The 20,226-nt window shown below is 56.5% G+C and overlaps 8 protein-coding genes across 8 annotated transcripts; 5 read left to right on the plus strand and 3 right to left on the minus strand.

The window, feature by feature from the left end:
• Positions 1 to 783: 783 nt before the first annotated feature.
• Positions 784 to 1,804, plus strand: K489DRAFT_300792 (aquaporin-like protein; the record flags this gene model as incomplete). Its single annotated transcript, XM_033600413.1, has 4 exons — positions 784 to 1,060; positions 1,125 to 1,316; positions 1,378 to 1,521; positions 1,590 to 1,804. Coding segments are annotated over 4 exons (828 nt in total), but the record flags the coding sequence as incomplete, so codon positions are not given.
• Positions 1,805 to 3,313: 1,509 nt separating this feature from the next.
• Positions 3,314 to 4,225, plus strand: K489DRAFT_328693 (uncharacterized protein; the record flags this gene model as incomplete). The annotated part of the gene is made up of 3 exons (XM_033602078.1): positions 3,314 to 3,700; positions 3,821 to 3,964; positions 4,052 to 4,225. The coding sequence occupies 3 exons, from the start codon at positions 3,314 to 3,316 to the stop codon at positions 4,223 to 4,225; spliced, it is 705 nt and encodes a 234-aa protein (XP_033454879.1).
• Positions 4,226 to 4,844: 619 nt separating this feature from the next.
• K489DRAFT_385463 (eukaryotic translation initiation factor SUI1) lies at positions 4,845 to 5,791 on the minus strand. Its single transcript, XM_033606110.1, has 3 exons — positions 5,695 to 5,791; positions 5,395 to 5,469; positions 4,845 to 5,292 (listed from the first exon to the last, which is right to left on the minus strand). Exons 1-3 carry the CDS (start codon positions 5,726 to 5,728, stop codon positions 5,051 to 5,053), a joined length of 351 nt encoding a protein of 116 aa, XP_033454880.1. The 5' UTR covers positions 5,729 to 5,791; the 3' UTR covers positions 4,845 to 5,050.
• A 314-nt stretch (positions 5,792 to 6,105) lies between these two features.
• Positions 6,106 to 7,075, plus strand: K489DRAFT_385465 (uncharacterized protein). Its single transcript, XM_033606111.1, has one exon. The coding sequence runs from the start codon at positions 6,358 to 6,360 to the stop codon at positions 6,676 to 6,678; it is 321 nt and encodes a 106-aa protein (XP_033454881.1). The 5' UTR covers positions 6,106 to 6,357; the 3' UTR covers positions 6,679 to 7,075.
• Positions 7,076 to 10,628: 3,553 nt separating this feature from the next.
• K489DRAFT_138971 (uncharacterized protein) lies at positions 10,629 to 13,400 on the plus strand. Its single transcript, XM_033599111.1, has 3 exons — positions 10,629 to 12,720; positions 12,784 to 13,227; positions 13,348 to 13,400. The coding sequence occupies exons 1-2, from the start codon at positions 10,853 to 10,855 to the stop codon at positions 13,160 to 13,162; spliced, it is 2,247 nt and encodes a 748-aa protein (XP_033454882.1). The 5' UTR covers positions 10,629 to 10,852; the 3' UTR covers positions 13,163 to 13,227; positions 13,348 to 13,400.
• Positions 13,401 to 14,732: 1,332 nt separating this feature from the next.
• Positions 14,733 to 15,138, minus strand: K489DRAFT_385469 (uncharacterized protein; the record flags this gene model as incomplete). Its single annotated transcript, XM_033606112.1, has 1 exon — positions 14,733 to 15,138. A coding segment is annotated over exon 1 (247 nt), but the record flags the coding sequence as incomplete, so codon positions are not given.
• Positions 15,139 to 17,674: 2,536 nt separating this feature from the next.
• Positions 17,675 to 18,249, plus strand: K489DRAFT_139025 (uncharacterized protein). Its single transcript, XM_033599112.1, has one exon. The coding sequence runs from the start codon at positions 17,764 to 17,766 to the stop codon at positions 18,163 to 18,165; it is 402 nt and encodes a 133-aa protein (XP_033454884.1). The 5' UTR covers positions 17,675 to 17,763; the 3' UTR covers positions 18,166 to 18,249.
• An 845-nt stretch (positions 18,250 to 19,094) lies between these two features.
• On the minus strand, positions 19,095 to 19,991 carry K489DRAFT_420762 (uncharacterized protein; the record flags this gene model as incomplete). The annotated part of the gene is made up of 3 exons (XM_033608220.1): positions 19,095 to 19,352; positions 19,459 to 19,819; positions 19,933 to 19,991. The coding sequence occupies 3 exons, from the start codon at positions 19,989 to 19,991 to the stop codon at positions 19,095 to 19,097; spliced, it is 678 nt and encodes a 225-aa protein (XP_033454885.1).
• Positions 19,992 to 20,226: the final 235 nt, after the last annotated feature.

The following is a 20,226-nucleotide window of genomic DNA, read 5'->3' on the forward strand; positions in this document are numbered from 1 at the left end:
CTCCTCCTCCTCCTCCTCCTCCTCCTCCTCCCCAAGCCGTTGCGAGACTCACTCAACCGTCATCGTCGCCTTTGACGAACGGTTTTCCCTTTTTGGCCTTTGTTTGTCTACGAAGAAACCCGGCCGCGAAACGGCTGGTTGGGCTCGAATCCCCACCTTCGATATGTCGCGCAACAGCATCACGAGTCGGCCGCCGCGAGCCCTTGGGTCTCATGGCGCAGAGGCGTGCGGCGGTTCCCATCTTTGCGGACGCCATCGTCGATATCGTGCAGTCGCGACCCGCTCGGTCTGGAAGGTCGTTACCTCTCCTCTCACCTTCCTGGTACAAATACGAACTTCATGGCGCTCGTCGTTGCTCGAAAAATGCTCCGACAAAGCAGTTGCTAGCAGTTGCCCGACCCTGTTACCATTACCGCACATCATCATTTATCTCTTCCTCCCCTCCCCTTCCAACGTCACCCTAACATTGTTTTTTCTCTTCTTCTTCCAACATCATCATCTTCTCGAGCATCAGTCTTCACCTGGATTTGCTACCATTGCCAGATTGTATCAGCTTCCCATAGCTTTGTTCACATCCCCAATTCATCAACCTCCCGTCGAACGTTTGAGGTATTCCCCTCTGGACACCTAGACACTCCACCCGGGACGCATCCAGCCAAGCAAGCAAGTCCCGAAGCAAAGTCGTCCATAGTCATGAACATCAGCGACCCCACCGGCTTCAGGCTGCCAGGCTCCCATGGCCGCGGCGCCCTGGACACCGACGCCAGGCGCAATGGCGAGACCAAGAAGGAGATGCGGATCCCCGGCCTCGGGTTCCTGCCTAATAAGTTTCGGAATCACTTCATCGCCATGGTCGGCGAATTCATCGGGACCTTCTTGTTCCTCTTCTTCGCCTTCAGCGCCACCACCGTCGCCAACGCTTCCAACCTGGGTGTGGGAGGTACTACCTCCGACGGCAGTCTTAGTCAGAGACCGAATGCGCAGGCTCTCATGTATATTGCTCTTGCTTTCGGATTCAGCTTGGCGGTCAATGCTTGGGTCTTCTTCCGCATCAGTGGAGGTATGTTTGACCATGACGCTGTCGCAGCAACTTTGAGCTCGGCCACTGACCTCCTTCACTACAGGTCTGTTCAACCCGGCGGTCACCCTCGGACTTCTCCTGATTGGCTCGCTCACCTGGACCCGCGCTGGCCTGCTCTTCGTCGCTCAAATGCTCGGTGCGTTGGCTGCGTCAGCAGTGACTTCGGCACTCTTCCCATCCGCCCTCGATGTGTCCACGACTCTGTCTGGCCGCACTTCGGTCGTGCAAGGTTTATGTAAGTCTTCACGCTCACCTGGAAAGATCGACAATGCGTGTCAGCGCTGACCAATTTTTAGTCATCGAAATGTTCTTGACCGCGGAACTCGTCTTCACCATCTTCATGCTCGCTGCTGAGAAGCACAAGGCCACATTCATCGCTCCCATCGGCATCGGTCTCGCGCTCTTCGTCGCCGAGCTCAGCGGTGTCTACTTCACCGGTGGTACGTCCCTCACCGCGCGCGCCCACGAATTCATCAGATGCACCGCAGACTAATATTCTCACTCACAGGCTCCCTCAACCCAGCCCGCTCCTTCGGACCCTGCGTCGTCAACCGTCTCTTCCCGAGCTACCACTGGATCTACTGGCTGGGACCCTTCCTCGGCGCCCTCCTCGCCGTCGGTTTCTACCACTTCGTCAAGCACCTCGAATACGAGACCGCCAACCCGGGCCAAGACTTCAACGCCCACGAAGCGGAGAACTTCCACGTCGACGAGGACAGCGCTCGCGCCGAGGACATCCGCCGGGCCTCCCGCGCCGCCACTTGGCAAGACAACACGGTATCGCCCTTCACTGGCCGCAACGATAGCCAGGCTACCGGCAAGACGGCCGTGCCGCCTAGCGCCGCGGGGCATCCGCATGCTCTCGACGGGGCGTATTTCTCGGAACATGACAGCCCTTCCAAGGAGGCTTTTGACGCCTTGCCTGCGCTCGAAGCCGGTCATGGGCCTCTCGCCGTGCGTCCCATCGCGAAGTGAGATGACACCACTACGCTTGGACTGGGTCTGGAGGTCATCTCCATGACATTTGTGCAGCTCAAGATGGCGGAGAGAGGCCCTTTTGCACGACCTTGACTTGAGTAATGTGTCGCCGTTTTTTTTTCTTTTCTTTTCTATGACGATTGATGACGGATGATGTCCTTCCAGTGCTCTGGAAGCATGTTATGATAATAATGCGGAGGGCAAAAGTACTGACCTTTGGGGGATTCTTTTCTTGTGTTTCGTTTCTGCGCCGCCCTCCACGGGAAGTTTTTTTTTTGTCATTTCTTTTGTAGTACACCACTATTAATGGGAATCGTTGTTATGAACTCTCATGTTTGACGCTCCTCGTGCACGGTGTGTTTCTTATGCAAATTCGTTGCTCGACAGCGAGCAATGAAACTGTTCATTCAAGGCTTCTTCGACAGGAGGAACCGACGCGCACACGATGTTGTCACGAGACTCGGGAATTTATTCGAACGATGAGAGATCTCATCATGTGTCGCAGCCCATGATTTGGGACATTCATCCGCCGCCTATCTGCGACGGCCGCGACGGCCTTCGTCCGGAACCTACCTTTGCTTGCGACGACGATCAGATCGAATCATATCGAAATAATCATACGCCACCAATGGCTGTATTGCGCATACTGGATCCCATGCGAGTCGCTCAGCCTTGAAATATTGTGATGATTGTATGACCGCAATCGTGGTCGATGCAGTCTTGTGTGGAGGGAAAGCCAGCTTGCGGAGAGGATGTCCCCAGCCAAAGCACCTCCGCGGCGTTGCCTCCGAATCCGGAATGGGGCTCCAGACTTTAATAATTTCGAGCACCAGCGCCGCAGATCCATCATTCATCATTCGAGGGAATCGCCATCGTCTTTTTCTTCCCCCAGCGCTCGCCGAGATTCCCAGCTCGACATCGGATGTAGGGGAGCTGCCCAAGATGTCGACAAAGGCCTATAATCAAATCTTTCAGGCACGATTCGCCGTAACGCCCTGTCGGCGGACAGCACCGCACCCGACCTTCCTCCTCCGACCCTCACCCTTCCTCCACCATGACCGTTCCACAAGATCACCCTCACGACCCCGAGCCGACCACCGACCGTCCCCACGATGTCTCCACCAACGACGAGCGTTCACCTCCACCCCGGCCGGCCGCGCGGGGGTGCAGATGCCCAAGTCGCGGGCGACCAGCGCCCCGAGCATGCGGCGCATGAACCAAGAGCAGATGGCGCAGATGATGAAGGCGGGCACGATGCTCGACCACCTCGGGGTGATCGACGGGCAGTACGTGAAGCCGACGGGGGCGAACGCGCCGTCGTGGCGGAGCTCGCCGCTCGCGCGCCTCAGCCTGGAGATCCGCAGCCGCATCACCGCGCTCCGGCTGCGCTGCACGAGCTACTACGTGCGCCGCTGGAAGATCAGCCCGCCGGTGCCGGCGCCGCACACGGCGGAGATCATCCGCGCGACCAAGGCCCTCTACGAGGACATCTACACGGCGTTCGGCAACGGCGACCTGGCGCCCGTGCGCGACCGGCTCGCGCCGGGCTTCCACGACACGCTCTCCCAGCACATCCGCGAGCGCCGCCCGGACACGACGCGGCAGTGGCGGCTGGAGCGGTACGTCGGCGAGCCGCGCGTGGTGAGCTGCATCGTGGGGCTGCTGCCGAACGAGGCGGAGGCGGCGACGGCGGCGAAGGCGAAGACGGGCAAGGCGGAGACGGCGGCGGCCAAGGCGAAGGCGAAGAAGGCGGCGAAGGAGGCGGCCAAGGCGGCGAAGGAGGCGGCCAAGGCGGCGAAGCGGGACGCGAACGGGATGCTGCAGGCGATCGTGCGGATCCGGAGCGTGCAGTCGCTGGTGACGGTGGCGCGGAAGCGGACGTGGGACCGGGCGCGGCGCACGACGGTGGAGGAGAGCGTGCCGCTGAACCAGCGCGGCGAGGAGATCTCGGCCGCCGGCGCCGAGGAGGTCCGCAAGGCCACGGCCCGGGAGTCGGTCGAGTACTTCGTCGTCCAGAAGAAGATCCGCCACAGCCGCGTCGACCCCGACTGGCAGGCCTGGGGCGCCGCCCAGGAGTCCACCCCGGAGCGGATCGCGTACGAGGCCGCGCTGAGGGACGCCCGGATGGAGGAGCAGACGAGGAGGCAGGCGGCCGGGGAGGTTTAGGCGGGGAGAAGAGGGGAGGTGAGAGGGGGTGAGACGGTTGTCCGTCGTTGTTATCCTTGTTGTTGTTGTTGTTTTTTCGGGTACATACGTGTATGAATAGGGTGCGACTCTTGTGGGTTCAGTTCTTTGAGCATGTATTTATTTCGAACACCCTTCTATATGACGTTCGCATGAGAGCTGGTGATTGGGGCGGGGTTCAGACGTTCCGACAGGTGACTTTTTACCATCTTGAGTGCAATTTGGGGGATAAAATGTCAGGGGTCAAAAGAGGTAGACGATTGGGTGGCAAGAGCCCATTTCAATTTCGAAAGCTATGGATTGAGTTTTGCTGCTGATGATGAATCCGAATTTGTCATCCCGGATGGATTCTCGCTCATTCTGACAATGACGACAAACCAAGAGAGAGAGAGAACCCGTAGAACTGCTCTCTCTCTCTCTCTCTGTGTGTGTGCCACAATCTCAAGGATCAGAACTGCCTCCCTTCCAAAAAAAATGTGGATACATCCCATCAAGCCCCAGCCAATCAAATGTGATAATTGCGGTCAAAGAAGGTCCCTTCGGTCTTTGGTGCAATGCAGCAAACTTCCCACTTGCCCGTACCATGGGCCCTCTGGCATTCATGGATTTGGTCCGGAATCGTATGTCCAGTCGCGAGTGACGGGGAGGCCGCCCAAGTAAAGTTGGGGGCAACCCGGTCATGGCTGGCTGGCTGTTTGATTGTTTGTCATGGTCCGACGCTCAAAAAAAAGCTGGCGGGAGCCGATAGACAAGCACAGCGGGGAGGGCTTTGCATTGCATCCTGTGTCGTCTCATGATGAGAGACGACTAGAAACCGTGGACTTTGATGGTCTTGGCATCGAGCTCAAGACCTTCCTTCTTGTCGATGAGAAACTCTTGCACATCCTTGCGCTGATCCCCCTGGAGCTGGATCACCTCGCCCATCTCGGAATCGACGACGATGGTGCCATTGCAGGCGAATTTCTTCTTGATGACCTTGAGGATCTTCTTCTGGTCGAACTTCTTGGGCAGACCTTGGACTGTAGTCAAGGTTTTGCGACCATTGCGCTCTGCGAGGGAGAAAGGGTGATTGTTCAGTATTATTATTTTTGCGGGGTGTCACGTGCCGTGCAAGGGCATCGTCGCGATGATGGAGGCAAGGCAAGACTCACGTTGGATACGGATGTGGATGTAGTTCTGCGACTGCTTGGTCTCGCCAGTGTCTTCATCGGCTTCCGCGAAGGGGTCTGTGATTGAGTGTTAGCCGCCGCGTCGCAGGTCTCCGCCTTTTTTGATCGAATTTTTCCAAGCCGTGCATGGTCGTGATGCCGTCGACGAGATGCAGCGTCGGGTGGTGTATGATCTCGCATGTGCGATAGAGATACCCATCGCATGGACATCATACCACTACCCGACTCTTTTGATCGTCCCAGCATGCCATGTATGAGATAGAAACCGCGCAAACAACTCACCGAAAGACTTGAGGTTCTCGATTTGTGCGGACATAAAACGCGGCTTTTGCTCGGAGAACCGGCTTGGTTGTGGTGTGTGGAAGTTTGCAGGTGGTGGTAATATGTCGATGAGTGAGGAAGCGCAGAAAGGGTCGATAGTGAGGAGTTTGGTGGTTAATTGGAAGAAGGTGTTGTTGGTGTTTGGTGAGAGTGGAGTGGTGAGAGAGATGAGAGAGATGCAGGTGGGTAAGATAAGTGAAAGGCGCGGCTGGCCGGTTGGTGGGGCGAGGGAAAGGTGGCGCGACGACGAGTCATGCGCCCGCTGATTGATTGATTGATTGCACTGGACTGGACTGTGGGCAACTCTCGTCACTCATCATCCTTACTGCTGTCACTCACTGCTGCTAGGCCATTTCCCATTTCCCGCCCGGCGACACGCCCCGGATTCCAGATTCCAGATTGCGTGGGTGCCAAGCGAGAAGCGAGAGAGAGAGAGAGAGAGAGCGCCCTTCTGGTGTGCCGTATCGGGCTGGCTGGACTACTTGTTCCCGCGATACGCCGACGGCTCAACATTCACCGCGCCTCATTCCTCCTCATTCCTCCCCTGTCCTCACTCACTCACTCACTCACTCACTCACTCACTCACTCACTCACTCACTCACACTCCTCTCACCACGGTCTCCAATGTCATCGTCGCTCACCCAGAACTCGCCTGTCCATCTGCGTACTTGTCTACGGATGCTACCATGGTTCCGTCCCATGGCTCGAGACGCGGTGATCCGCTGGAATGACATGACAGCTCACGGCCATCTAGACCTCCAAGCGGGCATTGTATTGTTCCAAGTTATTGTCACGGTGATCCTCGATGCCATGGCTGCAAGTGTGCGTTGTGTCCCCTATCTTCTCGGTCGCGATTCACGTTCCTCCGAGGCCCTGCATCACGATCGTGGGACAGATGATTGGAGAGCTTGCGCCGCAACCCGCTCGCTCACGGGGCACCTCTGATCGGTCGGCGGCGTTTCGAGCGAAACATGATCTGGATTCGGTATACGTCTCTCCTCTACATTGCAGTCTGCCCCATCACAGACCAGGATGGTGAGGAGTGCATGTCATTTTCCATGGCTGGGGATCATCATCAGTCTCAGACTTCGTAGGTCATAGATCTTGGGAACGCGCGTGTGTGTGTATGTGGACGATAGGTCACAGCCAAAATTGGGAACACATTCATTACTCCATACAACCGATAGATCAAAGCACATCTGCGCCCCTTCCGTGCCGCTATCCATGTGCCTCGCAGGGACAGACATCCATACTCCCCTGCCAGATGCGAGCTTACGTGCTTGTGTCGAGAGAGGGAGCTTTGACGACCTTTGGGTACAGCAGCCCCGGAGTGAGCGAGGCCGCACTCGACAACTGAAACGCATCGTCTTGTCGCAGATGTGCACGTGATGACGACTCCGGCTTTCATCATTTCGCAGCACGTATCGTCATCACTCCAACCCTAACTCATGTGAACGCGGGCGTCCAATTCACACCAGGATAATATCCCTATCACGCAGGACATCTTTTCCTTTCTCGAGGATCAGAATACCGTCCTGTTCAATCTCACCCGGTCACTCGGTGGGGTTCAAACTGAAGTAGCTTCAGTCGAGCAGAGGCTTTCCTATCTTGGGTGGGCCTTACAAAACGAGAATTTACGTGAGTGTAAGAGATGAAGAGTGAGTGAGTGTTCCAGCATCACTTCCTATTCCCGGATTGATCTCGATGCCTGTAGCAAGTACATCGATATGCGCAACACTCAACTGAAGAGCAGTCTAAACAACCTCCACCAGTCCATCTCAAGCACGACAAGACGGTACACGTACAGCATGTTTGTTCTCATCCACACATGCTGCTAAATCTAAACCCAACCCTAAAACGATCCCAACCCTTAGAATACCCCAGTGGAACTTTCGTTCATTTTCCATCGGACGCCATCACATCACGTGCACGCATGTCATCCGAATCCCCCGCGCTCAACAGACTATGTCATCAGAAATCGGTATCGTACCAAGCGAACCGGCCTAGGTGTGTCTTGACAGGGAGGGCATTTCACGATCGTCATCCCTTCGCGCGCGCGCGTGTGTGGAAAGAGCACATCCGGAACTCGAGATTATTGATCCGGAATTCCCGACGATAGGGATTGTGAAAAATGATAAAAAATAAAATGATAATATACCAAAATAAGTACAACAACAAGGATCAAATACAAGAGATTCAGATCATCATCATCGAATTTTATTGCTATTAAAAAGAATTCCCCCGTCTGCGAAACGAAGGCGAACATCGAGCAGAGCATCTTTATCGAGAGATCGGAGAAATCATTCATCGATATTATTTATCATTGGTTCCGATGGAAATCCCTCCTTTTCTGCTCGAACTGCCTATTCACATGCGCATCGTCGGGCTCCAATCGATGACATATCCAGCCGGCAAGGAACGAGGCGGAGAGGAGATTGATTTTTCCCATTCGCCAGCCCTGCATGAAATTCCACAGGAATCGACCGAACTACCCAGCCACGGCCATCCAGCCTTGCCAGCGCATCATCATCCACAGAGGATGATGAAATGTCATTCATTTACCGCATCGTCCGCCCTCCTCATCATCATCTCCTCTCCCTCACCGGTCTTTGCCCCTTGCCATCGCTTCATCAGTGAAATTCCCATCTGCACTCCGTCATAGCGGCCGCGCATGCATGCATGTCCTGCTGCGAAAAAACCAGCGCCATTTCTCCCGGCTGGCTTTCACGATCGTGAGAGAGAGCGGTGCCTCTCTCTCTCTCTCCCCACCTTGCTCTGGCTGCGGCGGAAATCCGCCAGGGCTGTCGCCGACTCGGCGCATCACCGCGACGGCGGTTTCCGCGAGGGAATTCAACAAGAATCGCCCATGCTGAATGAGTCTTTTCGACGTCTTGTTCTACGGATTGCGGGGGAGCGGTCAAGGGAAAAAGTAGTCCGATCTGATAGGCACGGCGATGATGATGATGATCGTAGTCGAACAACTAGTAACTACTGGATGTAGTAGAGGCCCAGCTAGCAGCATACAGTATAGACCAAAACGAGAGAACGCTAGAGATTCCCGCCCGAGTGGAGCAAAGCCCAAAATCCCCCCCAGACAGGAGCGAGCGTCGAAAAGAAGCGGCAGGCGGGCGCGGGTGTCCCGCCCGCGAAATTGGTAAGTTTGGGTTTTGCTGCTGTTTAGTACGAAAGAGGTAACCAGCCACACGAATTCCCGCCTTTTCGGGCAAGTCAGTTTCGTCTCTCTCCCTCTCTCCCTCTAGTCCGCGGTGGTCGGCCGTAAATTGAACCCCAATGCAAATGGCCTGCACCACCACCACCATCACCGCCTGTCTCCCTCGTTCTCTCTCGTTAGACTTGGATCGTTGGCACTCGGTCGCGCACGCCGCAAACGTGTGTGATGTTGTCGTTTGTTCCAACTCGACGGGGAAAAAAATAAACTTAAGCGACCGAAGACGCTCGTATTCCAATGGGTGGACATCAGTACCTCCCTAATAACTACCTAGTAAACAACCATGAGATCATGATATACCACAGTATAATTGCAATAATAATGATAATAATATCAATACACTACCACCAAAGACGATGAACCATGATCATCACCGCCAACTGCCCTGTTGCGCCGCTAGAGTTTTGGAATAGCAACCTCCTGGGCATCGTCTCGAATTATCTCAACTGGACTGTGCCGATGTGGGCACGCTTGACTGGCATCTCTCCCTCTCTCTCTCCGCCAGTAGTAGATCTGATCCTCTCTCTGCCGCGCGCGCGCATTTCCCTCCCAGCCATCTTTTCGTTCTTTTACACGCGCAGACCCACACACCCACATACACACGAACACACACGCCGCCGCCGTGACATCCTCCGAAGCCGAACGCGCGCACTCACTTAGGTGTGCCTTCACTCACTCGCTCACACACACGCAGCAGCAGCGGCAGCAGCACATTCCCTCGAGCTGAGGCGCACTCTTTCCACGGACACGTCACATCCAACTCCCCGGCCACCTTGATAAAACTCCACCTCTCTCGATCATCCCATCCGCCAGTCTTTTAATTTAATCCTTGCGCACCAACACCACCACCGCCCGAAACCGATCGCAGCTGCCTCATCCTCTCCCCCCAGACAGACACACAGACCGACGGACGCTGTGGCCCGCTTGGATGCTCCCTGCCTCCTTCCTCACCATCCCATCTCCATGATGGCTTGGTCCGAACCGTCACTGCCACCCAATTCTTCGTTCCTCGCCATACGCGCGAGTCAGACCGTCCTCGCAGAACAACCAGGATCGTTGCAGAGGCCCTGCTGGCTATCACCCGCGACCGGTTCTTGTTGAGAGCAAAAAGTGGAAAAGCGAAAAAAAACAACCCAGGGCTGTAAAAGCTGGTCGGTACCTGAAGAGCGTACCGAGATTTTCCTTGCGCCCATCGATCGGGTTTCGACCAGTGTTCGACTTTGTGGTACTACTACATCATCATCGTCAACGGGCATTGTACGGTACCAAAGGGAATCCCTCTGCTGCCCTACCGTCCCTGCATCAGCGTCGCGTGTTTGACGGATCCGATCATCCTCGCGCGACTCTCTCCACTTGGAACGACGGATCATTCGCTCTGATCGTGGGTTGCGAGAGACTGCCTCTGCTGCAGCTCCGGCGCCGACAGCAATCCTGTCGCGCATCGCCAGCAACTTTAACGACCGAGACGACCTTTACGACCACGAGCGCTACACGACCTCGCTCATCCAGCGCCAAGAGCAGGCCTCGGCATTCCATCGCGACCTTCAACAGGAACAGTCGCGTCCCTCCTCTTCCTCGGGGAGCATCGCCGCCCAGAGCGTTCGTCGCGTGAATCGATTCGAGAAGGGCCCCTCCCGTCCAGCTCGATCCCAATCGGCCGACGCGCCGGACGTCCGCGAACCCGCCGCCGACGCATCTCGACAGCGTCAGCAGTCGCCCGAGCCGAAACCCGTCCACCGCCGCTCCCACAGCGCCTATAACGCGACTCGGAGTCCTCACCCGGCGCTCCGGATCTCGCGGAGGACCCACTCGGCCATCCTGTACGCGCTCGAGGAGGCCATCCGCAAGCCGAGGGATTTCACCCCCGACGAGGAGGAAGAGGACGCCTCCATGTCGGATCTGAGCGGTGCAAGAGCATCCAATGGCGGCGCGCGCACCACGGGGCCTGTGCCGGTGGGAGGCACGCCCGGCGGGATCAGAACCCCTCGTGATGTCATGAGGGAACGCAACGCCCGCGAGGCGCGGAGGCAAGAGGAAGAGCAGAAACGCGTGGCCGAAGAGCGGAGGAAGAGCGCCGAGCGAAGAGCAGCTGCCACGCTCGGTGCCGGAGTTCCCCGGACGAACAACAACAACAACAATACAGCAGCGCAATACAACCCAGACGCTGCCCTCTCAGCAGGCGGATTCGACGGCGCTGGCGAGCGTAAGAGCCGCGGGCCCGGTGAAGTCGCCGGCACCAATGTCCTCGGCGACCCCACCGGACGATCTTCAAATGAATTCCCAATCGGTCGAGCGCGAGGCTCGAGCGTATCACAAGATCAGCCACGACCCGCCACGAACACGGCCTCGTCACGGCGCGCCGCCAGCCAATCCGCTCCGCAGCAACCACCTGCATCATCAGCAAACGCCAATGGTGCGGCTCCAGCTTACGACAATGGATCCGGCTCACAACGCGGCACTTCATCACAGTTCCCACACGCTTTCGAACGATGGGAGACCCTCTCGTCACATTGGGAGGGAATGACTTCGTATTGGTTACATCGACTCGAGGCCAACACGGAAGAGGTTAAGAACACGATCCCCAACGCGGCCACACTGAGTAGACAGATCACCGACCTGTCCGCGGCCGGCGCCAACTTGTTCCACGCAGTGGTCGAGCTGCAGCGATTACGCGCGAGTAGTGAGCGTAAATTCCAGAGGTGGTTCTTCGACACCCGGGAACACCACGAGAAGCTCCTCGAGCAGAAGGCGGAGGTGGACCGGGAGCTCAAAGCCGAACGATCAGCACGGCAGGAAGCCACGCGGCAGCAATCGGAAGCGGCGGCGGCCGTGGAATCCGCCAGGCGTGAGGTGATGGACATGAGACGGGAGCTGGTCATCGCCAAGGACGAAGCACGGCGCGCCTGGGAAGAGCTGGGCCGGAAGAACCAGGAATCCATGGACACGGCCTACAGCCTGAAAGAAGGTCGCATCACGGTCGTGCATGGCGTGCAAGTGGTCCCCTATTTCGGCGGCCCCAGTCGGACGGCCAGCTCGGCGCCACGACCGGCCACGCGGGATGGTCCGCAGCAATATGGCAGCGTCGCCCCGGCATCGAGCGCGGGTCATGTGAGGATGCAGAGCCCCGAGGATGAACGCAACTATTACCGGGAGGTCTCCCCGACCAACACCGACCCTTTCACCGACAGCGGTCGACAACAACAACAACAACAACTACAACAGCAGCAGCAGCAGCAACAGCAGCAGCACCAACCTCTCCACCACGAACCCGGCAAGCCAGATCTGGCGCAGGCACCCTACCAGCCCTACCAGTCGATCACGCCAGCTTCGGCGCAGACGACGGTCCCGACGGCAGGTGGCCCCTATGCCGCAGAGGATACATCACCGCAGTACGCGCGCAGCAGCGGCCAAGCGCCGGTGACATCGTCCTCCGCCGTGCCGACCACCACCGCTGACGCCCAACGCTTCTACCAACATGCCGGCTCCGAGGCGTACCTCCACTCCCCCCCCGCATCTTCGGGGCACCTGCCCCCCACGGCGGCCCCCGTCTACCACCATCGCCGACAACAGCAGCAGCAGCCTGCCGAAGCGCGGTCGGAGGATAGCTACATCGACACCGCCCCAAGCGAAGACGACAACTACGACAACGAAGAAGACGACGACGACGACGACGAAACCGACGTGATCGAGTACGCCCTCGACTCCAGCGGCAACGTCCGCCACGACGACCAAGGCCGTCCCATCGTCTTCGCCAGCCGGCGCCGGCGCCGTCGCCGCCGCCACCACCAAAACGACGCCATCGACGCCGCCGCCGCCGCCGCCGCCCGCGCCCCTCCGCCCGACGTCTCCCCCATCGACGAACACCCGCGCTCCCACGGCCACGGCCACGAACTCGCCGCCCGCTACGCCGAAGCGATGATCATCCCCGAAGCGCCCTCCGTCCCCGCCACCGCCGCCCAGGCCATGGCGACCTATCCCGCCCCCGCCACCACCACCTCATCCTCCTCGTCCCACACCAGCGGCAACGCCGCCGCGGCCGCGCCCCCGGTCGACTACGAAGGCGAGGGCTACGGCGGCGCATACGGCGACGCCGCCGCAGCAGCTGCAGGCGACCGCGGCCCCGCCCATCACTACCCCACGCGCCTCAGCGACGTCCTCGAGGAGGAGGAGGAGCGCAGCAGTCGCCGCACCGTCGACTAGACTAGGACCGCCGGCCGCAGCCGGGGAGGGTCCGGCACCCGGCAATCGCAATGGCATGGCATCTCGTCGAAACTTTGCTCGCTCGCTCGCTTGGCTGCACTGGGCCGGGACTTTGTACGTGCCGGTGACGGTGCGTGGGGGAATAATGGCAGGGCAGGGCGGGGCAAGGCAGGGCAGACAGCGAGCGAGCGAGCGAGCGAAACACACACACAGAGAGAGAGAGAGAGAGCCCAACCTATCCACCTGTACGGCATATCATACACGTGGCAAGGGCTCGCACGCGAAACCCCAACCCCAACCGAAACCCCAACCCAAACTGTAATTGCAACTGCAACCGAGCATCTGCTTATCAGGTATGATTCCGAGCCGTCGGGCTGGATATAGAGAGAGGTGGGAGGTACGCGTGCATGCATATGTGTTTTCTGTCCAGTGTACGCGTTTCATCGTCGAGTTTTTTATTTTCCCCTTTTTTGGCGTGCGGGCGGGCGGGCGCGCGTACTTGTTTCTCTATGTATTAGCGTTCTATCGTCTATTGTTCGTTCTTCTGATCATCCCATCGGCGTTCTGCTTTTGCTTTTGCATTTCGTTCCGTTTCGTTTCTTTGTCTTTGTCATTGTCGTTGTCATTGTCGTTGTCATCGTTGCTGTCGCTGTTGTCATTGTTGCTGCTATCACGAATAGGCGGGCAAAGTAGGCAAGGCAAGGCAAGGCAAGGCAAGGCAAGGCAGGGACGGATGGATTTATATGTTTGTTTCCTTTTGTTCCTTTTCTTTCTGTTCTTTCTCGGCTCTCAGCGAAACAGCGAACAGCGTGCAGCGAAGAGAGAGACGCGATCATCATCATTCCAGATCGTCGGATTCAGGGCCGTCAAATGTATTCAAATGGCATCACGACGCTTTTTTCATTTTTTCCCCTTTGTTTCCTCCCGGAAATAAATCCCTTCCTCCTGTTCCCTGCTCTCCTCTTCCTACTGTTCAGTTCAGTTCAGTTCAGATCAATTCAGTTCAGTTCAGGTCAGTTCAGATCAATTCAGTTCAGATCAGATCAGTTCAGATCAGTTTAGATCAATTCAGTTCAGGTCAGATAAGATCAGATCAGGTCAGATCAGGTCAGGTCAGATCGTTCTCCGCCGAGAGCCGAGCCTGGATGTAGTTTATACAAACCGTATTTCCACCACCGATCAGTAGCACTGTACTTCCTCCCCGGTGTCAATCATACCCTAATTTCAATCCTCTCTTCTAAGCGAGAGCAGAGAGAGCGGCTCGCGCTCGATTCCATTTCTGGATCGTGAGAGATCGCGCGCGCGGCGAAATGCGAGAGGCGTTCTCGTTCCGTTTCTTTGGCGGCGGCGGCGGCGTTTCCTGTGGCTTGGCTTCTCGAAGGGCGTGATGTTGGTCCGAGATGTGTGGCTGTTGGAGGTATCCAGGTCACGTGTGGCGTCTAGGGCTCACCTCTCATCTCTCTCTCTCTCTCTCTCTCTCTCTCGCGTGTTATTATTCCCTGTAGGCGCTCATTTCTTATTTATACGGGCGCGGACTGTGGCTTGCAGGCGGCATCAACCACACATTCTGCTACACATCACTTTCCCTCTCTCATTGTGCTTGCACAGGCAATTTCTCCGGGGCCGAGAATTACCCCTTCGACTGCTTCGGACGCTTTCTTCCCTTCACGCTGTGGTTTGCATCGTGGCTTGCGGTCGAGGCGTACCGGGTCATTTCATTTGGCAGTACCGCCTTCTAGGGCTGGCATCTCCGGTGTGGAATGGTCGGAGCAGGACGCCCCACGGCGGCGCCATGTCCGTGCCCTTTGATTTCTTCACATCAGGAGATATATAACAGCATTCGCTGGCCCATTCTCTCGCATGGCGGAGGGAAGAGGTTCGGGGAGCCAACGAAAACAACAAAAACGTGCTCCGTCTCGGCGCTTCTCGTTGGTTGGGAATCGCCGACTTTTTATTATGCATTCGTTCGATGGGCAGCCACGGTTGTTGTGCTCATGAGTACATACATGGGTCACATACAGACATCTGGGGGGGGGGGCGGTCGTCGTATATGCGGAGTCATCATCCATCACATCACACCCCTCGCGACACTCCCATACATAGACACAGCACACACACTGTCCTTCTCCGGACGAGGATATATGCTTTCCACTTGTTGCTGTACTCCGCAACTGGGGAGACACGAGGCGAGAGAGAAGGCGAGGAGATGGAGTGCAGAAGCTTTCCCACCGGCTTTCACGCCAGTCGCTGTAGAGCAAACGCTGTTTTTGTTCCCATACACACACACATTTCGCCTGTAGACTCTTCTGCCCTTCTCGCTTCCCCGAAAGTTTATTCGCTCCTCGAGCCGTATATCGCGCGCTCTCTCTCTGTCTGTCAGCGTTGGGAGAAACTCGCGGAGAAACTCGTGGAGAAACTAGCGAGGGAACCGTTCATCAGTCCGTCTCGTCCCTGCGGAAAAACCTGGAGTCAGAGTTTCGCCGTCCGTTCCCTTTGGGACGGAACGGAAAACGGATCCACTATTCGTCGTGTTGTTTCTCTCCGTAGACTGCTCCGAATCAACGCTACGTCTATTTCGTGACGTGGTTCTACATGTATCTAGTGGATTGGATTTGTTCGGAACTACAGTCCTCTATCATGATTCATCAGTCTCTTCTCGCAGAAGGGCTCCCTCCCGAGACATGAACTATTTGACCCTGTTTTTGACCGAGATTTTATTTTTATTTTTATTCTGGGTGTTTGTTGAATACGGGTCCGCGTCAGGGGAGGAGCGGAGAGAGGGAAGGGAAACAATAGCAATAATAGTGATGTCTTACGCGCGGCGACAACGACGACGACGACAACGACACGGATTGAGCGATATTCGTCATCGCTACCATTTCCCCTCTCCTCTCCTCTCGTTCCTCGCGCCCTCATCAAGCGATACTCGTCGTCGCCAGATCACGAAACACATTCATGAACACAGAGACACAGAGACACAGACACACGCAGACACAGACACTCACACCACCACCACCACCATTACGCCGTAAATGGAAAAGAGACAGACGGGAGGTGGAGTGATCTCTCCGGGAGAATTCTGCATGGAACACGCGCCGGCCCGCTGTTGTCTCTTCGTGATTCCAATTCAAGGTTTTTTGGGGCCAGGTACAACACACAACACACAACACACACACACACACACACACATATGCAGTCACAGTCACAGTCCAGGCCCCCTCCTCGCGTCCCGTTTGGGCGGCACCCACACCCACACCACACCGCACCACACCATCCTCTCTCTACCTCGACACCTGAGCGAGCGATGAGAACGAGAGAGCGATCTAAACTCCTTCCCGCGCGCCTGGGCATCCTGTCTAGACGATTGATTGATTGATTGATTGATTGACAGGGATTTGGTTTACACGTGTATTCATGCGCATGTGTATATGTACATGTAATCTTTTTTCTTTTCTTTCTTTCCGTTCTTGGCTGCTGACATGCCCAGCGACGACCCGTTCTCGAACAGCAGGTGCCCAGGGATCCAAGCTCCTAATAGGAATAATAAGAATAGCACCTGCAATATCGATAATAATAAGCCTCGCGGATCTAGTCCACACACACACTCACGCACATGGAGGGGTCTGGACCCAGTCCCATCAATTGCATACTGCGCACTGCACCAATTATCCCGCACCGGGCACGAGGTAGGTGAACTCGCGGAAGGAACAGGAAGGAATTCCGTCCTTTTCCCTTTGTTTTATTAAGGATCGTAGCGTGTGTGTTTTGCTTATCGCTGGTCGCTAGTATCGTGTAGTATAGTTTTGACAGGACGGACGAACGAACAAACGAACGAACGAGAACAGGGAAGTAACTACTCTTGATAAGAATTTTTATGTCTCGTCAACTGGACACTGTTTCTCTTTGGTGCGCGCGCACTTCCGTATGGATCCACAGAGACTACTGCATCATCTATCATCTATCCTCATGTGAGTGAGGGATTTCCCTTGCACTTCTTCACACACACGCGCGCAGGGTTGCGGTGAGGGAGGAAGAGTCGCTGAGGATTTGCGCGCGCATATTCGACTCATCATCGTGATGGCATGCATATATGTATGGATGCGGTCTGTCCGTGTCATCGCAGCAGCAGCGGGAACAACACGTCATGCCCACCCACTCATCCCCGAGAGAGACAGAGGGAAGGTCCATGCAGTGAATGAATACATCATGCGAGCGAGGATGTATGTCCAGTACAGTAATGAGAAAGAATATTGCCAAGAGGAAATGAGGGTGTGATGACAACAGGAACGACGAGGCGGTTCAGTACTATGATGGGAGGTGATTGAGGTCTCAAAGCTGCTGCTGGTGAGGAGGGAATTTCACATGTCTCTCTCTCTCTCTCTCTGTCCCCCTCTGACTGTGACTGTGCCGCGCGCGAGAGCATTCCAAATCTCCACCAATCAATCCCGCTTCCGGAGATACGAAGAGAACAGCGATGCAGTCATGGACTCACCCAATTCGTACAGGTTACTGTATTCGCAGCACGTGTGTGTGTGTGTGTGTGTGAGAGAGAGAGAGAGCAGAGCCAACATTGATGTACAACACAATCCAGTGCACATCGTATGAACGAAGACGGGCTTTCGGCATTTCTCGTCGAGTTTCTCCCGGTGTGCGACTTCGTTCGTTTGTTCGGTCGGTACACACTAGACCATATATTATCATCGACGACGACGACGAACCTGTTCTACAGAAACACACCATCGTTCGCGATCATCATTAGACCGGTTTCTCAAGGTTTGTGTCGGCCGGCTCCGATGAGGGTCGAAGATCTCGCCGCCTCGATGCAAGCCGGCGATCATGTCGACGAGAAAGGCCGGGAATGGACGACGGCGCGCGGGCGCGCGGTCAGGGTGTGTTTCGTGATTCCAAGAGGCAGTAGCTCCAAGAGGTTGTCGTGCAAAATGTCCACAATCCCAATTTCTACGGCGGCGTCCGTCACCTCGAGAGAACAATTAAAGAATTAGCTATATATCACCCCCCACCACACATGGCACCGATCGACACGATCATCAGGTACGCGACACACAGTAGTCGGAGCACCCTTGTCCACCAATCCCCCACCACCGCTCTCCAAGCTCGTGGGTCGTTGACATGCGTTCGCAAAGGGACGATCGCGATGATCATGCCATGCCATGCCGCTCACGTTCATGCAAATCGCTGCGATCACCGCATGTGCAGACATGCATACCGAGGGAAGTCTTCCAGAACAACGACGGCCTGAGATTGCGGCGTCCGTCGGGCTCGCCGAACCGTTTCCCCCCCCCTCTCTCTCTCTCTCTCTCGCTCGCAAAAAAACAAAAAGCCTCCACCGATTCCCTTTTTGTCAATTCAGATCATGGCTGTTGTACCCATGTTTTATGAGCAAGCCAACAAAAACGCCAGGCCGCGTCCTTGGGGGGTGACATTGGGCGCTGCCCATCTATGTTATTGTTATCGTGTGGACGGCCGGTGGCTGACGACTTATTGCACCTCACGATACAGCACGTGATCGACTGTGTATGGCTGCAGAACAGATCGGGGAGGGCTTAGCATGGTCGCTGCAGTGTGTCGGTTTAGGTCTGTAGTGGACCACCTTTTCCACGAGAGGCCCAGCTAGTGTCGGCTGCAAAGTCGATTCCGGTGAGTGAGAGAGAAATACAGTAGAGAAACACGAATGGTGCCGCCGCCGCCGCTGCCGCCCTATGCTCGGCCTGCCGCTCCATGGCGACGAACGAACGAACGAACAGGTTTGGTTCTAGAGTGAGAGGCCAGGCGGCTCCATGACATCCACTGGAACACGGACGGTGCTTGGCAGATCGTGTGGGAACCCATCACAGCACAACACATACACATACACACACACACCCCGGCGATTAAGCGAAGAGAGGAAATGAATCTGCCTACAGGTTTATCATCATGCGAGGCGAAAAGCCAAAATTAAAAAAAAATAGAGGCGCCACCGCTGCTGCCGCTGCTGCTGCTGTTGCCAATCTCGTCGAATGCGCCGAGATGCACCGAATACGGGAGACAAGAATGTGGCTTTTCTCCCGATGCGGTAGTCGTCGTCGTCGTCGAAGAGATCGTGTCGCCCTGGTCTGGTCTTTGTCTCGCGCCCCGAACCACTAGGAATGTCGAGGGACCTCTCGGGCGGGAAGGAGGCGGCGGGCGGGACCTGAACGCGCCCGTTTTCTCACTCCACTCCCCCCCAAAAGTCATGTCCGCCTAGGCCGGAAATAGCTTTTCCTCTCACACACACACACACACACTCTCTCTCTCACCTGAGCACCACCCATCAAATCACTGTAAGAATTCAATAGAAATGGGCCCTGGTCAGTGAGAGGAGCAGTAATGCACCGCTCCAGCACACCGCAGGCACAGACGGCACAGCACATACCTCCACTGGCGTGACTGACACCCTCGCCCGAGAGAGCATAGCGCGGTGCGGGTGTGTTCGGGCGCGTCCGTGTTCTGTCTCTGGGCATCACCTCATCACTCACCAGCTGCATCATCATCTCCTTATCGTCGTCGTCGCCCTCGCCGTCGTCAGGCGTGTTGCGCACCGACCCGGCAGCGACCAACACGCGCCGTTTCTGCCACGAGAGCTCCACGAGAACGCCATGTCGCCTGGCGCGAGGCTTGCTGCGGGTCGGTGTGGTCTGCGCTGCGTCTGGCTGCACTTGGCCACTCTACTACACCATCTCCCTTCGGCTTGACCTGATCGCCTTTGGGGTCTGTCGCGCTCACATCATCACCGCCCAACGATCCTTGGGGAGATCGTGTGGACGTCGCGTGGCTTGCGCAGAGGCGCCATCTCTTCGCTCTGCCCCGGCCAGTCCGGTCGCATCCACGCGAGATTTCCAAGGTGGTGCGGACTAGATGAGATGCCTCTCGGCAAATGGCGCGGTCTCGCCGAAGTTTATTGTGAATCTCAGATCGGAGCAGCCAAGTCAAGTGTCAGGAGACTGTCTGAGAAACGAGAGGGTCAGAGCATGTGGGAATGGCATATATCTATCGGGTCCAACACCCCGAGAAAACAATTCCTGATT

The sequence above is a fragment of the Dissoconium aciculare genome, assembly GCF_010015565.1.
Source record: "Dissoconium aciculare CBS 342.82 unplaced genomic scaffold K489scaffold_27, whole genome shotgun sequence".
In the NCBI taxonomy this organism is placed as follows: domain Eukaryota; kingdom Fungi; phylum Ascomycota; class Dothideomycetes; order Mycosphaerellales; family Dissoconiaceae; genus Dissoconium; species Dissoconium aciculare.

Bases quoted from the DNA above. Each gene is read 5' to 3' on its own strand.
- K489DRAFT_385463 (XM_033606110.1), bottom strand. From the start codon at position 5,728: ATGTCCGCACAAATCGAGAACCTCAAGTCTTTCG. The intron at 5,470-5,694 runs GTGAGTTGTTTG...ACTCAATCACAG, and splicing joins CGAGAACCTCAAGTCTTTCG to ACCCCTTCGCGGAAGCCGAT. The intron at 5,293-5,394 runs GTGAGTCTTGCC...TCTCCCTCGCAG, and splicing joins CATCCACATCCGTATCCAAC to AGCGCAATGGTCGCAAAACC.
- K489DRAFT_138971 (XM_033599111.1), top strand. From the start codon at position 10,853: ATGTCGGATCTGAGCGGTGCAAGAGCATCCAATGGCGGCGCGCGCACC. The intron at 12,721-12,783 runs GCGCCGGCGCCG...CGCCGCCGCCGC, and splicing joins CCCATCGTCTTCGCCAGCCG to CGCCCGCGCCCCTCCGCCCG.
- K489DRAFT_385465 (XM_033606111.1), top strand. From the start codon at position 6,358: ATGTCATCGTCGCTCACCCAGAACTCGCCTGTCCATCTGCGTACTTGT.
- K489DRAFT_139025 (XM_033599112.1), top strand. From the start codon at position 17,764: ATGAACGAAGACGGGCTTTCGGCATTTCTCGTCGAGTTTCTCCCGGTG.